Genomic DNA, 17,121 nt, shown 5'->3' with positions numbered 1-17,121 from the left:
GAAAGACTTATATCTACATTATGGATCACAACAATCTTAGATCTAACATTATTACCTGACATGGAAGGGAAATGGATGATAAGGCTCTTCAATTTGAACATGCTCGACTGCAAGTTGTTAAGAAGAAATTCGATCTTACATTTCTCAAAAGATGTAGGGATGCATCATGGATTCCAGTGTTTTCCCATATAATTTTCAACAGCTAACTCTAGGAAATAATGCATCCATGCTATTCATTCCTACAGATCGATTGATTTCTCACCTTGTCTTGAGGATGAACCACATTAATTGGTTCCAAACATCGACCAAATCCTAACAATGTGATTAATCTGAAAGACTTATATCTATAAAATATAGATGTTTTCCATAGATAAGAAATGGTATAGAGAAGATCCACTGACCTTATTTTTTGTGTGTTGTTTTGAACTCACTTTGTGCACACTGATCTCCCTGTCCTCCTGTGCAGCAAGGGAACCTAAATTCAGAGCATCCTTTGCAACAGTGGTTGCCTTCACTACTTCTGCTTCTTTTCTGAAAGCTTTAGCTTTGGCCTTAGTTAGAGCCTCTTCCAGCCTCTTCACAATAGCCTTGGCTTCCACCACAAAATCCTCAGACAAAAGCAAATATTTCCCAAATAGCAAAGGATTATTCTTTCCCGAACCAGAATTACCCGACAGTCTCTTCTCCCAATTTGACAAGTTATAAAACTTGTGTATTATATACCTCGTGTATAGCGAGTACATGTAAAGTCAAATGAAGATGGCCATGCTGCCAAAAACAAAATAGTCTCACGGAATATTAAACATTTTATGGCATGGAGTATTTGTTAATTTTTTATAATATTTTTGGAAGTCAGATAATTAGAGTTTTATTTTTATTTTTTAATAAAAAATAAACAAATTAAAAATTTTAATTTTAATTTATTTTTTTGGTTGTGTGAATTAGGTAGACTAAATATTATATTATATAAAAAAAATATGATAACAAGTTATGTGTGTATGATTGGTCTCCTACCATCCGAGATCCAACTTAACTTCGGATCTATCAAGCACTAAGGCTTCGAAACTATCAAGCACTGAGATGGATCAAACCTCTCGAAGTGAAAACTTTTTCTCTTTTATATAGAAAAGTAAGAGTCAAGTAGAAATTGTAGATTGCATCCCTTGACAAGACCCTTTTTTATTGCAAGTATTGCAGTGGTTCCAAGGTCTGGTAGTTAGAAAGTTTTTACCCCTTCAATGTGGCATTTTGCACTGCATAAGGCGACATTTTGCACTACATAAGGCGACATTGATGAGGTACCTTGACATGTAACATAAGGAAATAGCTTCCTTCCACATTCCCTGCTTCTCCTTTCAGCATTCTTTGCACCTCTAGGTGCAATTGCTAGCATACGCGTTATAATCGATGGAGATATAAGAAGAAAAAGCAGTTCAAGAGAAGAAGACGAAGAAGACAACGTAGTGACCACGATGCATCCGATAACATGAGAGAGAGACATGCTCACAGACCTCTCCACCTTCGACAAACACCCTTCCGCTATGGGCCGTCAAAATCTGAAAAAGCCGAGTGGGAAATTGGCCGATTTGGATACCGATTTGACCTCAGCCGACCAATTAATGTTGTGGTGGGACTCGAGCCTGTCTAAACACTTGATGTTGTTCCAAATCTGTAGAAAACAAGCCAACGAGTCCACTGTGGATGGCCTCCGTTACTTCATGGAAAATCTCCTCACTAACAGCAGCTCCGCCAAAGTGATGAGTGCCTACTGCCTCATTGAAGTGTGGATGAGCCGCCTGAAAATAGAATTTCATCGAATTTTGTCCACCAACGTTGAGCCAACCATGTCCCGTCACAATGGAAAATCAAGCCACGCTTCCTCGAACGACGGGAGCAGTGACGCCTGCCATCGGTGTTGGAATTATAACGCTGACGAGATTTGCGAAATCGACATGATGTCGCGGGATGCCGTGCTAGACCTCTATAGCACCACGAAGCATATCGTTGTCGTCAGGTACGAAAGGGAGTGCGTTCAAATCTATGGGCAGACAAGAAAGTCTATAATCAAAGGGTGTCTGAACAGAATTGGCATCGAGTGGCAGAGTACAAGTTACATGCAAAAGATGGAGTGGGGACTTCTCGACATTAAGATCAAGAAGTGGATACGCACCGTCATAATTGCCATGAGGATTTTGTTCACGAGCGAGAAATGTCTCTGTGATGAGATTTTTGCAGGCCTTCATAACGTTAGGGATTCTTGTTTCACCGAAGTCGTCAAGGGACCAACGATGAAGCTTTTGGCATTTGGGGAATCCATGGCGAAGAGAAAAAAGTCGAGCGAAAGGCTCTTCATCGTGTTGGACATGTATAAGGCTCTCTCTGAGCTAATGCTCGATTTCAACATCGTTTACTGCCAGAAATGGTGTGCGAGTGTGAGGACGCAGGTTTCTACCAATGTTGTTCGGCTCACACAGTCGGCACGAGAGATTTTGATGTAATTCGCAAACGCAATCCAGGTGGAATATTCAAACACACCGGTAGTTGGCGGTGCGACTCATCCGCTTACAAGGTATGTTATGAATTATTTGAGTTGTGTGTCAGATTACAAGGAGTCTCTCATGAGCATAATCACCAATTCTCCCTTTGATATTCCCAAGGTCATGCCTCATGGCCTCAAGGGCTTGTTTGGGGACTTGGATAGGCCGACCTCTGATCTGTCTATGAAACTGGGATGGATTATCATCATTCTACAATGTAAGTTGGATTTCGAAGCTAGCCTCTACGAGGACGTTTCCATGTCATATCCGTTTCTAATGAGCAATCTTCATTACATTATCAAGAAGGTGAAAGGTTCGAAGTTTCCAGGGTTGTTAGGGTATGGCTGGTTGAGGAAAAATCAGAACAAAGTGAGACATCATGCGGAAAATTATGAGCAAGTGGCTTGGATGAAGGCTCTCAATTGTTTGATGGATGAGGGGATTCATGTGAGTTTGTGTATTTCTAGTGGGATGTCACTGCAAGCCCTGAAAGATACTCAAGCGTTTCAATTTTGTATTTGAAGAAGTGCTCAGGAATCGTTCACGTTGGATGGTGCTGGAGGCGCAGCTCTGGGAGAAGATTATGATTTTGATCGCAACGAAGGTAATACCAGCCTATCGGTCCTTCCTGGGAAGATTCAGAAAATAGTTGGTATCTATAAGGCACTTTGACATGTATATTAAGCACAATGATGAAGACCCAGAAGCTCATCCCTCCAATCTATTTCATGGCAATCCATTATCCCTGAGCTCAAGGAAATTCTAGAAGGAAGGAAGAAGTATATTTATGTGGAATATTTCAGATATGTCATTATAATAAAATAGTTTTCAATTACAAACACCACAACAAAAGTATGCAAACTAAGGGGTTGATTATTTCACTTTAAAACCACTCTATCCACTTCTATATTTAAAACCACTTCTTTTGGGAACGTGGGAAAGGTTGATGATTTTCATCAATTTTCATTTTTGAATACACAAAATAAATTTTCCAAATTCCATACACGTATACTATCGAGGTCAAAGAAATTGAATGGAGGAGTTACCTTGTATGTTTTCCTTCATTTCTTGTGTCGAACTCTATTATCTATTTGGTACTTCGGGCCTGTGTTTTTTCTAGGAGTTTTATTCTTTGTTGTAACCTCAATACTTGAGAATGTAATATGCTTTTAGCTGCAATTTGTTGTGTATTATAAATAACTAATTTTGTCATATAAATTGAATGAGAAATTACTTTTAAGCATTGAATGATTAAATTTTTATTAAATATCAAGTTATTTATTTGATTGGGTTGAGAAATGTTTTCTGTTAATATAGAAGACAGGTTATAATGTCATGTCCTCATGTTATGTAAATATTTTGACTCAATAAAATTATATAAAAATAAAAATAAAATAATTTTTTTTTTTATAATTATTAATTAAAACATTTTGACTTAGTGAAATTGCATTAAAAAATAAATTATTAATTATATTTATTAATAATTAAACCAATCTAGATCCATCTTTATTGGAAATTGTAATTACTCCCGCATATAAAAGTTGATTAGATTTGGAGAGTTAACTGAGTCAAGTCGAGTGAGTTTAAGTTAAGCCATATTTTAGGAAAAGTTAAATTTAGAGTGTGTAAGGATGTGGAATTATTTTGGACGAATTACTAAACAAAAAAAATTAAATAATCTTCACGGGATTCATTATAATCATCCAATTTGGTTGATCAATTGAAGAACTATAACTCATGTTATTGTGTGTCAATTTGGTACCTTCCCTCCTCTACCTTTCCAAAAATTTGGTATTAGAGAGAGGTTTCAAAGAGAGAAGAGCTAAAACCTCCAAGAGTATAAAACTGCAGTCTGCGTGAAAAGTTAAAATTTGTTTTTTTGGGGGGTGTAGGAGGGAAACAAATATTTTTCAAAAGATTTTATTGTAAGGTGTAAAGAATTAAAAAAATTGCATGGTATATATATATATATATATATATATATATGTTTTTATTAAACAAGAGTTTATGGTTTTGTAAAGTCCATCAATCTATAAAAATATTTTTGTGACTTGTCAAACATGACAGGGGTTTTTGGGTGAAAAATGTGCTTTACGGGGTGCATATTGAAAATCATATTTTTTTCGAGGGCGATATGGAAGATAGCCTCATACAATCAGGGAAGAAACTATAAGACAGAGGAAAGACAATAGTCATGGGACGTAGGTTGCGACTAAAGAAGATTAAGAAAAGGAATAAAAGAGAAGAGGCAAAGATCGTTTCTATGTTTAGAGAGGTTCGAGCTGCAGTCGAGGAATTGAGAAGTCTAGTAGAAGAGAAAGAAGAAATCCAGGGTGATTGGGTGTGGCTTTGATATGCTACCACCCCCTATGTTTACAAGTAAATATTTTGATCTTTGGGTTATCAAGATGCTAAATTTTCTTCGAGCTAAAGAGTTAATTTAGTATGAGTTAATAACCCATATGATGAAGTGTGCGATGCTTTAGCATTGAATTTTATAAAAAAGACATTGGATGAGAAGTTTTTGTGCAAGGTAGCAAAAACTACAACTTCCAAGGAAGCGTGGAAAATATTGGAAGAAGAATTTGGTGCAAGGGGGGGTGACATGCATTAGTAGGTTATGTCAATAGTAGAGAAGTTAGTCACATATCTGAAAGTAGATGAGCAAGACTCTGGGAAGACAACAGAGCTTGGATAATCTCACTTAAAAGTGGTTGATGGTCATGAAGACTATAAAAATGAAACCCATTATGAAAACATGCATATGGATGAAGAAGATGCAACAAATATTGCAGAGAGAGAATTTGAAGCCTCTATCTGTGAAACAGAGCAAAGGCATATAAATGCTCAAAGACTCCACTGTAATGTGGATAGTGGTAATGCTGGTGAATCCCACTGTGACAAAACACATGTGGATGATGACTGCAATTTGAGATGTGAATTGATGAATCCGTTCGCAGTTGATGAATTTGGTGAAGTTGAAATTGTTAATGTGTGCATGCATGCTCCAATATCCCACAATAGAGTGGATGAAAATTAAGTTGATGTTAACTTTGATGAAGATAATTTAACTCTTGATGAGTGGTTCCACGTGATGTAACATAAAGCTCTTATTAATATGTTTTTATTTGGTGAGAGAAGTTCACTTGTGTCTGGAAGCCAAGTGGAAGACAACATGTTTGCAACAGAAAATGTTGGTAAAGAAGTGGAAGATAAGGCAGAGAAGGAACATGAAGAGAAGGAAGCTCTCATTGTAGAGCATAATAAATAAATTTCTAACAATGATCTTGAGCATGCAGAGTACAAGAAAAAACAACAATAAATTATGATGAGAGTGAAAAGAATGATATGGAAGTTTCTGAAAACAAGGAAGAATGCATGAAAACAAATTTTCAACAATGGAGTCAAGAAGAGATAATATTTTTTTATCAAGAAATATTGCAAAAAGAAAGTAGGTAATATGAAGCACAAGAAGAGAGCAAAGAAGATAGTTTGAAGATGCAATTTTGTGGCAATAGTCCATGGTTGAACGAATATTTGAAGAGGAAGGTATATAAAACATGATTAGATTGTTTTTCAACACAAATTCAAGACAAGTCAAAAAAACATTGTAGCAACAACAAGTAAAGAGATATGGAGTCTACAACAAGAACATGCAACAAAGAATGAAACAATTTGGAGGATATAGAATTTGGAAGAAAAGAAAAAGAAAATGAAAAATGTAAAAGTTTTGAGTCATTGTAAGCCTAGCTGAGACATAGACCAACAGGCATGTTTGAGTGATGATTAAGTCAATTTCTATTGTAAGCCTAGCAGGCATAATAGAGTCATGTTGATTCATATGTGAGTTATGTTCAGCCATGTTTGAATTATTAATAGAGTCATGTTGATTCATATGTGAGTTATGTTGAGTCATGTTTGAATTATGTTGAGTCATACGGTCGTAATTAAGGGGGAGTATTGGAAATTTTAATTACTCCCGCATGCAAAAGTTGTCTAAATTTGGAGAGTTAGTTAACTGAGTCAAGTCGAGTGAGTTTGAGTTAAGCCATATTTTGGAAAATTCGAATTTAGACTATGTGTGCATGTTCAAATTATTTTGGGCGAGTTACTAGACAAAATAGTTTAAATACCCCTCACCTGGTTCATTGTAAACATTAAGTTTGGTTAGTCAATTGAAGAGTTGCAACTTGATTTTTTGTGTGTCAATTTGGTGCCTTCCCTCCTCTACCTTTCCAACAAATTATGGATCTACCAATAATAGAGAGGGATCACATCTCTTGACGTGCAAATTTCTTTTAGAATGAAAACATCTCACGTTGTTGAAATTAAGAGAATTATAAAAACTAACTATATTATAACAATTTTTGAAATTATTGTTATTAATTATATAAATAATTAACATATAAATTCAACATACATACATTTAAAAGTATGGGATAATATTCTTAACCATGGGTATTTATCCTCACTTTGCTATGGATATTCCTAATATGTAAATATGTTTTCTTACAATACCATGGGCCAACACAATGGTTTATCAATACCACATGCCCAAAGAATCATAACTCACTTTATATGACATATATGCAAAATTAATTAAATTATAAATTTATTTTAAATTATTATTATTAATTAAAAAAAATATGTGAGTAAAACTCAAAAAACATATATCTAAATGTTTAATTAATTATGGAGATTCACCCCAATTTTACCATAAATGTTCTTAAATTTTAAATAGGTTTTGTTACAATATCATGCCAATACCATGGTTTATCAAAACCGCATGCCCTAATTCATTTCACGGTCAAAATATTTTATATATAAATCTCAAGCCTCTATCCATCACTCCTACCAAAAATATTTAGTGGCTATTTTGTAAAGGTTAAATCGTTACCATCCACCTATTAATTAGTGATAATTAAATTAAAATTTTGGAAACCATATTCCAAAATAGACACAACTATTCACATTCATGTTACTTAGTGTAAATTCTATTATGAAGTAGTATTATTTAGAAAGTTTTAGAAAGGAGAAAATAAGAAGAAGAAGAGATAAAATGATAGGATGAAGTCGAGGGTTAAGCAAGAGAAGATGTTCTATAGGTTCAGTAAGAGGATTAGGAACTAGAAGCTCAAGAGTATTTAAATGCCATGGAAGTGGAATCAATTCCATTAGTAGCTCCCGATATTATAGGAGACCCCTACCAATGACATATATGGGAATCACAATAGTGAAATGAAAGAAGGTGGTCAATTTGTCTAAGTTCATGTTTGATCACATCATAAACATGATTTTGAAGCATACACATAAGGCATATGCTATTGTGCATCTACTGCTAGTACAAATCAATATTGAGAGTTCCATAGTTCTTGATACTAGAAAGGAGCACTTGTTATGGCCTTAATGGGAACAACATTCTCTCAAGCCATGTAGAGAGATGTATAGGATTTCCTAGAGAAGATAAGGATGAAATATGTGCATATTATTGAACAAGGAAGTCCAATGACTTTGGATACGAGAGAATAGTGTGTTGTTACTTCTTGAAGAGGATTTCAACATTAAGACCATGATAGAACTTTGCATCTATCATATAAGAAATCCTTGGATAGTTAGGTTGGTAGACTTATTGGTGATTTTAAGATGAAGTTCAGAAGTTTATGATCAAATATGCATTCATGACCTGTAGCTTCTATGTTCATCATATTTCTTACAAAATGAGTATCATGTATTAGGCATGTCTATGTCAAAATATTTCTCAAGTTTTGAATGGTTGACATTGTTATCATCTTATTTATGTCTCTTGAAAGGCATAAACAGTTATGGGTAGTGGCATGAAGGCTAGCGTGAGAAAGTGGCATAGATCTCGCCACCACATGCATAAAACTGGGGATTTTGGGTCATAACTACATGGAGACAATCTTGTGGGTGCATTTATAGCCTCTCAACTGCATGGATGTTGTGTTATGGGTGCGGTTGTGGAGTTAAGAGAAAATGAGTTCCAACTCAGGGATTGACAACCTGGGGTGGTTGTCACACTTGAGTGTTCTATAGTCTCCGAGGGATGTAGTATGTGTTCTGGTTTGTAGGACCCACTTCCATAACTGGAACTTGGAGGTTGGATCATATCAAGTGACATTCAACTCATGTTTACCCTGAAGAGCTTGTAAAATTGGGTAAATGCGGGGTATGATGGTTACATTTATGGAAACATATTTTTTGAATTTTAAGAAATTGTCAAATGATTATGTTTATATAAATTTTTAGTTTTAAGAAATTGTCAAATTATCATGTTCATATATCTTTTTTTTAAATATGATTGTTTAGCTTCCTTTAATGAATTGATTTTATGAAAAGTCTCAGATAATGGGTAGAGTGTCCACCCAAAATGTTGGAAACGATTAAACATAAAATTAATGTTCTCCACCCAAGCTCAGTATGGTAGAGATGTTGTAATTCCCTGTTTAACATTTTGACTTGGTCAAAATAAAATAAAATAAAAAAACATAAAATTAATAATTATATTTATAGTTCGTCAAGGGAGGCATCTCAATTGATGATGAAAGTAATGTCAATTGGTGATCCAAGGCTCAAATCCCCTTGGTTGTGACTTGATTTGTGGAGAGGACGACATGTTGTAGACCCCGAGAGGTATGCTATTAGCTACTTATCAAAAAGGATGTGTAGGTTTTAACCCTGTACATAAATCACCTGTAAACGTATTCTTAAAACATAAAAATATACAATGGTGAGAACATAAAATATACACAGATATTTCTCTTGGAACCCAAACTGGGAAAATTAGACTGATTTTTAATTATATTTATTTCAATGTTATAATACATTATATACATTTTGAAGCATTCATAAACCCAAATCCCTTAACCTTGTATTAGAACATAACCATAGTTCCCTTGACCAAATCTACAAAATACCATGGGGAAAAACCATCATGCCCAAAACCATGTGTGAAAACCATACACAAAACCATGGGCAGGTCCACCCACCATCTTGTTGAAGGAAATGTAACTAGGATCGGTCTTCATAAATGTACTTTTTATATTTGTACTTATTCAAAGAAAAGAAATATTATTTTTATAATATATCAATGAGTTTCTTGCTCATTGAAATAGGTCTAGCACATGTTAAGTGCTATAGGTGAGTAAAATAGTCAAAAGGAAATGTTGAAGGCCCCTTAAGGGCTATTACACCATGTATGATTATGTATTAGGGTCAAGAGAATACCTCCAAGAAAATTCAAGTCTTCTCCTTTGCAAAGGCACCATCAAAGAAGCTCCTTCAATCATGTTACACCACCAAAGAAACCATCTGAAGTTTGCATAACAAGTCGGCCTACAAACAGTTAACATGTCTGCCTTCTAGTCAGACTAAAAGGAGGGAAAATCGTCTATAAATAGAGGTTTTCCACTCCATTACAACGCTAATCAAGAGCAATGAAATATGAGAAGAGAAGAGGATAAGAAAAGGACGAAGAAGAGGTCTTTTAGGGCAGCGAAGGAAGAGATAAAGAAGTCGAGGTGGAAGCGACTATTTTTCTAGGGTTAACACAACCACATGTGTAATAAAGGAAGGGTTTGCCTGTGGTCATAACAACAGAAACCCATAGTGAAATATCTCTCTATTTTGGGCTAGTAAACAAGGCCTATAAGGCCTCCCAATCAAGCAAAGAGGAAGGCACTCAAGCGAAGAAGGAAAGAGGTCAAAACAACAATTAAACCATCACATGTATGAGAATTTAGGGCTGCAGGATAGTCATATGAAGTCTGCACCTACACCTTGAAGAAGGAGCTCATTTGGTCAAGAAGAAGGAAGGGATCATCACAAGAAAATGGACTCATCAAAAGGTGTCTCTTCTAGAGCAAGTGCAACAAGGCCTATCAAGAGTTGAAATAAGAACAAAGTGCCAGAAGAAGGAAGACGAAGTGTCGGAAGGAGGATAAAGTGTCAGGGAAATAAAGTGTAGGAAAGAGGAAGGACTTGACTTGTGCTTGGAGGATATTCAAGTCAGGGGTCTAGGGTTTGGCATTGATCAATAAGAAGCTTCAATAAGAGAAACTTACTAAAGGGTTTTCCTCTCAAGAGAAGAAGAGGTTTTGGAACTAGCAGAGTGACAACATCTTGTGTTATTTTTCTTATGTTTTGGTAGTAGTTTGATGAAGTACACACACATACATTTATAATAGGAATAAGAAGATTAAGCTAACAATTAAAAGTAAAACAACTCCACAAATTGCTATCAAGTAACAAAGTATCACACTCCAATTATTTTCCCTAGATTCTTCAATGCATCTTTGGGTTTGCCACCCCATCCTTGGGTCCGCATAAAAAACAATTCTCAGGGTGCTACCCTAGACCTCGTGCAGGTGGGCTAATGCCCCCCACCCAACATTCTCTCACTTGTTGTTTTCCTTCCACATAGGAGGATGAAAGATTGCATGGTCATTGGTTATGAGCTGCAATGCCCATTGTTTCTCTACACCGAGAAAAATTCTCAATGCTCACATACTTTGTTAATGCATATACAACATTCTTCAAAGTGTCCACCTTTACTAGAAACACCTTTTTCTCTTCAACCATATCTCTCACAAAGTGATATTGAACATCAATGTGCTTTGTCTTTGAATGATAAGCAGGGTTCTTTGTTAAGAAAATTGTGCTTTGGCTGTCACAATATATCCTTATAGCTCATTGTACCAAACCCATACTTGAACACAATATTTTCTTCCTTGCTTGCATGAGTGACTTCCATGTATTCAACCTCTATAGTTGAAAGTGCCACTACATACTATCTCTTGCTCATCCAACTAACTTCTCCTCCAAATAGTTAAACACATACCCACTTGTAGATCTTCTCTAATCTGGATCTCCAACCCAGTTTGCATCAACAAAGTCACGTATGTCCAAAACTTTGTCTAATACTGGTCTTCCTTAGAAGTACAAACCATAATCACAAGTGCCACGCAAATACCTGAAAACTCGATTCATTGTTTTCCAATGCTCCTTCCCTAATTCTGACATAAACTTTCTCAATACTCCCATTGCATGCACAATGTATGATTTGGTATAGACCATTGCATACATCAGGCTACCCAATGCACTCACATATGGAACACGGGACATGTCCTCTTCCTCTTCCTGTGTCTTAGGATAGTGTTCAACAGATAACTTTACGCCTATAAGAATAGGAACCTTCATCGATTTGCTATCCTACATATTAAACCTCTGCACTATTGTCTCGATATAATTCCTCTAGTTTAACCAAAGCTTCCTCTTTGCTCGATCTTGTTTAATTTTCATGCCCAAAATATAATTTGCAGTGCCAAAATCCTTTATGTTGAATTTAGAGGGCAATTGGGTCTTCAAATCCTGGATAATTTCTTTATCATTTCCAATCAGAAACATATCATCCACATACAAGACCAAATAAATAACACAATCAATAATTAATTTAAAATACACACATTGATCCGCTTTGTTCCTTGTGAAGAAAAGTCCCTATATATATGTATCAAATTTTTGATACCACATCCTTGGTAACTACTTTAACCCGTACAAAGACTTTTTTAACTTGCATACCAATTCTTTCTTACCCTTTACCACAAAGCCTTCTTGTTGCTTCATGTATATTTCATTTTCTAGATCACCGTGAAGAAAGGTTTTCTTCATATCCATCTGTTCTACCTCAAAATCAAAAGTAGTAGCAACAAATAAAAGTAATCTAATAGAAGCTAACTTGGCAACAAGAGAAAAAATATCACCAAAATCCATTCCCAACACCTGGGAATAACCTTTTACTACCAATCAAGCTTTGTATTTTCCAGCTTTCCTTCTGCATGCATCTTCTTCTTAAACACCCATTTTTTGCCAATGAGTTTCCTTCCAGTCGTCAACTCCACCAGAGCCCAACCCTCATTTTTGTCTAAGGATGTCATTTATTCAACCGTGGCCTCCTTCCATAGTTTTCCATCCTATGAATCCACTACCTCCTTGGCAGTTCAGGGATCATCATCAGTAATAGATAAGGAAATATTTGAACAAAAAATAGATGGTCTAAACCTCTCTGGTTTCCTTCTCTCTCAAACTAATCTCCTCAAAATTGGAGTATGTGGCTCTTCCTCTTCTACTTATTGTTTTGCTATAAAGTCTTATTCTTCCTCCTTTAGTTAAAAATTTATATTCTCTGGTTCCTTTTCCTTTGGTAGGACTTCATGTTTAATAACATATTTCACCTCTCTAAACACCACATCTCATTTATACACAACCTTCCTTGTTTTTGTGTTTGAAAGCTTATAACCTTTTAAACCATCATTATACCCAATAAATATGTACCTTTCATATTTACTGTCCAACTTGGTTGATTTCTCCTTTGGAACATGTACATATGTGTCACAACCAAACACCCTGAGATGTGAGAGAGAGGGTTTCTTACTAGTCCTTACCTCATGTGGAGTCGTATTCGCCAACATTGATGAAGGTGATCTCTTAAACATGTAACATGAAATATCCATTGCCTTTGCCCAGAATGTCTTCCCTAATCTAGTGCCACTAAGCATGGTTATTTCCTTTCTCATCAATGTCATGTTCATTCTTTTTGCAACTTCATTTTGTTGAGGTGTGTATGGATTAGTCTTCTTACATGCTATACCACACTTCTTACAGAAATCTTTGAATTCCTTCTTGCAAAACTCTCCACCATTATCTATCCTTAAAACATTAATCTCCTTCTCTGTTTGATTTTCCACCAAAGCCTTAAATTCTTTAAATCTATCAAAGACTTCAAATTTATTCTCAAGGAAATATATCCATGTATTCTTTGAGAAGTCATCTATACATGATACATAGTACACAAACTTTCCTAGTTATGGAGTTGACATAGGTCCAAACACATCATTGTGCAAAAGATCTAATATCCCTTTCGTACACTTAGCATCAGAGGGGAAACTCACCCGATTCTGCTTCTCATATACACAATATTCACAAAAATATAAATATAGAGAGTAATTAGACATACCCTCTACCATACCATTATCATGCAATGCACGAAGTCCCTTCCCTCTAATACATCCAATTCTTTGATGCCAAAACATAGTCTTTTCTCGAGAGACCACTAGATTCTCTACTCCACTTTCAGGAAACACGAAATTTTTGCACCCATCAATAATAGTGCTACCCAGAAGCTTGTACATATTTCTAATCGGAACTCCCCACATCAATACCATATCTCCCCAAACCATTTTGCAGGTATCTTTCTCAAATACCATTTTTACACCTACATCATCCAGCTTGCTTACATAAATTAAATATCTAGCCAATGAAGGAATTTTCAAAACACCAGGAAGTGTTATAATCCTTCCTTCTTGTAAATTTAGCTTTAATTTTCCACATCCTATGATTTTGGCCTTATTTTCATCCCTTAGGAAGACATCACCACAATCATATTTCTCGTACCTGAAGAACCACTCCCTATGGGGAGTGAAGTGAAAGGACACACTTGAGTTAATCAACCATGCTTCGTGATCTACGTGTGTACTTGAAGAAGAAGACAAGTACACATCCCAACATCTAAGGTGGTTTTTTCCTCTGCAGAAGGAGCATCATCAGATCCCTTTCCTTTCTCATGAGTTTTATACCTACAATCCTTTTTATAGTGCCCTTATTTTCCATATTTCCAATGTACCTTTACTGGTTTTCCTAGAGATTTAGATCTCCCACTTGAGGACTTATTTCTATTTATGTTATGGGATTGTCACCTTACAAACAAAACATCTCCATTCTGGCTCTCCATATTTTTTTGTCTCATCTCCTATGACAACAAGGATAAGAATATGTCATGAAATTTCAAGGTAGTTATATTGCTACCTATAGCAACAACTAGACTATCTCATGAGTCTCACAGAGAACACAATATAATGATGGACTTATCTTCATAATTTTTTTAATATAAACATATAGCAACTGACTTACCATAGTATTGAAGGAATTTAGATGCTCTGTCATTGAGTCTCCATCCTTCATCCTTAGGTTATAAATTTTTTTCCATCGGAACAGTTTGTTCCCAAAGACTTAGATTGATACAAAGTCCCTAACTTGTCCCATAAAGCCTTTTCGTAGCTTCCCATGATACATTCAACAATACTGAATCTGAGAGACATAATCGTATTGTGCTCTTTGCCTTTTGATCTAACTTTGCCCAATCACCTTCTGATCTAAGTTTACCCAACCTTATGAAAACATTCTTGTTGTTGTCGTACCTGGATTTACAAAAATTAACTAATCTCTATCTGTTATCACTCAGGTTGTCCTTAAAGCTCCGGAAAAGGATACGGCCGAGGTAACCACAGACCAACTTTGGATTGCAGGTTCTAGCCAACCTGCAATCAGAGAGGGCTCTCTCTTTATGATTTAGCTTTGTTTAAAAGGATTTTAGGCTATGTCTCGAGTTCAGAGGGCTTTTGTTTTGTTTTGGGTGGGAAAATTGATGTGTTCAGACAGAGAGGCAAGGCACAGTCTGGAAGTTTCAAACCATTGGGCGTGGAGTCAAGGAGTCGGACTACTGGTGCGTTTTCTTGGTCACAAGAGAAATAAGGAACAAGGTAGCTGCTCATGAAACAACACTTAAAGCTTAAAAGGATGGAATGAGGGATAAGGAATGAGAGGCAACAAAGAATCTCTCACTATGCTTAAAGGGGGAAAGTGAATGAGCTCTATCTAGGAGCAGTTAAGAATTCCTAGACAACTGTCAAAGATGAATGGATTAGGGGAAATATGAGCCGAAGGGAATTCATATTCATGACTGATCCAGAGGAAAACATAAAGAAACAGCAGAAATTGAGCATAGAGAGTATTTAAACTAATTCTAAGCTATTCTTTCTTCCTGCTATTTAGACGGTATATCAAATGGAAAAAACAGAGATAGGAAAACTTATTGAGTCATGTTGCAGCACATGAATTCCAAATTCACTTCTTGAAACCATTAGACACAGAGCAGATAGTCTTTCCTCCAAGCTTTTCAGCAGTCTTTGATTACATAAAACATATCAAGTATACAGTGCGAGTCTCCACTGAAAAACTATCAACCAACCGACCCTTTAAACGATACAAAGGGTGGTATATATAGGGAAGATTTATCCAAAATTATCTATTACAACCGACCTAATAGGTCTGATAGAAAATTGATTACTTTAACCTAATCCTATCTAGAAATAAATGCCAAAAAATATCTTTGAGCTTTGCTGGGGGCAGCTGTATCAAAATGAGTTAATATCTGTCCTGGTGGCTCTGTGCTCTTCATCTGTTATAACTGTGAATTGGTCTTTGCACCCTCGCAGTTCGGCGGTTTTAAATGCCTCTGACTGTGATTTGAGAGCTAGGATGGGCTTACTCCTCTTGATTTGACTTTCTGGGGGGCTCATCAATGTTTAAGTGCTTCGAGCCCCTTAAAAAATCTTCGACTGATACTCTTTGGCTCTCCTTCTTCCTCTGATACCCTTTGGCAATAATTTGATGCTGTTCTGAGGTGTTGTGGGTCTTATTCACAAATAAATGGCCGCTGTTCGGCCTCTGTTTCTTTCGAAACTGTTTTCTGCCCCTTCCGGCAAGCTTCGCGAGGAAAAATGGGTCATTCGGCGTCTTTCGGGCTTGCTGGGGGCCGCAGAATGAAAAGATTCCCTGAAGATTCCCCATTCAGGCCCAAAAAATCTAGCGATGAGCAAATCGCTCATCAAAAACTGCCTCAGAATCGGATTCCGGGGCTCCGAAGTGCGATTTTTCGCGCCCAAAAAGTGCTGATGACGTCAGCATGATGTGACATTGTACGGTGGGTGACGTCAGCAGGACGACGTGGCGGGATGACGTCAGCATGACGTCATCATGTACGGATGGTGATGTGGCAGGTACGGTGGCAGGGATACGTGGCAGTGACGTGGCAGGAGGCCACGCAGGCAGGTGACTCGACATAGTGACTGGGCAGGGGGTGACGTCACTGGGCAGGCGGGTGACGCAGGCAGGGGCGGTTTCCGGTTTTGTGGCACACCGCTTATGGTCAACGGTGGTTTCGGGGGAGAGGGCTCCGCCACGGCCCAACGCTTGACGCGTGGCGGGAGGTACGGCGGCAATACCGCCCATCTCCCGGACGCTAAAGCTCGGGCGTTTTGGAGATGGGACGGCCCGCCCACCGTAGATCTGCGGGGCGGGAGATCCAACGGTTGGCGGTAGATGCGAGGCGGCGGCGGGTTAGTGGGCGGGGATATTCGCGGGAATATTCCCATTTAAATATAGCGCGCGGTGGGTTTAGACTTAGGAAATGGCGGGTTTATGGGTTTTTTGAGCGCGGGTTAGCAATTTATGCCCAAAACTTGGGGTAAAGGGATAAAAAGTGGGTTTCTGAGGGTTTTTGAGTTAAGGAAGAGGTTATTAGTCTGACCAGGTGTCAGATTAATCCCTGCTGTGACTCAGATGGGCTAAAAACATCCCCAGATAGAGCATTTTTTCCCGGACTTTATAAAAATATGGCTATATTGCCAGGGAGGGAATATTTACATAGGGGAGTTTTATGTGCATAGTT

At 37.1% G+C, this 17,121-nt stretch overlaps 1 protein-coding gene across 1 annotated transcript in view; it reads left to right on the top strand.

The window, feature by feature from the left end:
- The first annotated feature begins 1,541 nt into the window (after window positions 1-1,541).
- The window catches only part of LOC149189357 (exocyst complex component EXO70H1-like), a 32,292-nt gene continuing 16,712 nt past the window's right edge, over window positions 1,542-17,121 (top strand). The window contains exons 1-3 of the mRNA XM_089410201.1: window positions 1,542-2,430; window positions 2,602-2,984; window positions 3,072-3,141. Of these exons, the coding sequence (XP_089266327.1) occupies window positions 1,542-2,430; window positions 2,602-2,984; window positions 3,072-3,141 (1,342 nt within the window). The remainder of the gene's footprint in view (window positions 2,431-2,601; window positions 2,985-3,071; window positions 3,142-17,121) is intronic.

Source organism: Pinus tabuliformis, chromosome 3_1 (assembly GCF_031772625.1).
Source record: "Pinus tabuliformis cultivar Carrire ecotype Pingquan chromosome 3_1, CPIR1, whole genome shotgun sequence".
Lineage (NCBI taxonomy): Eukaryota > Viridiplantae > Streptophyta > Pinopsida > Pinales > Pinaceae > Pinus > Pinus tabuliformis.
The sequence above is the reverse complement of the archived record's forward strand: the minus strand, read 5'-3'. Positions and strand labels throughout refer to the sequence as shown.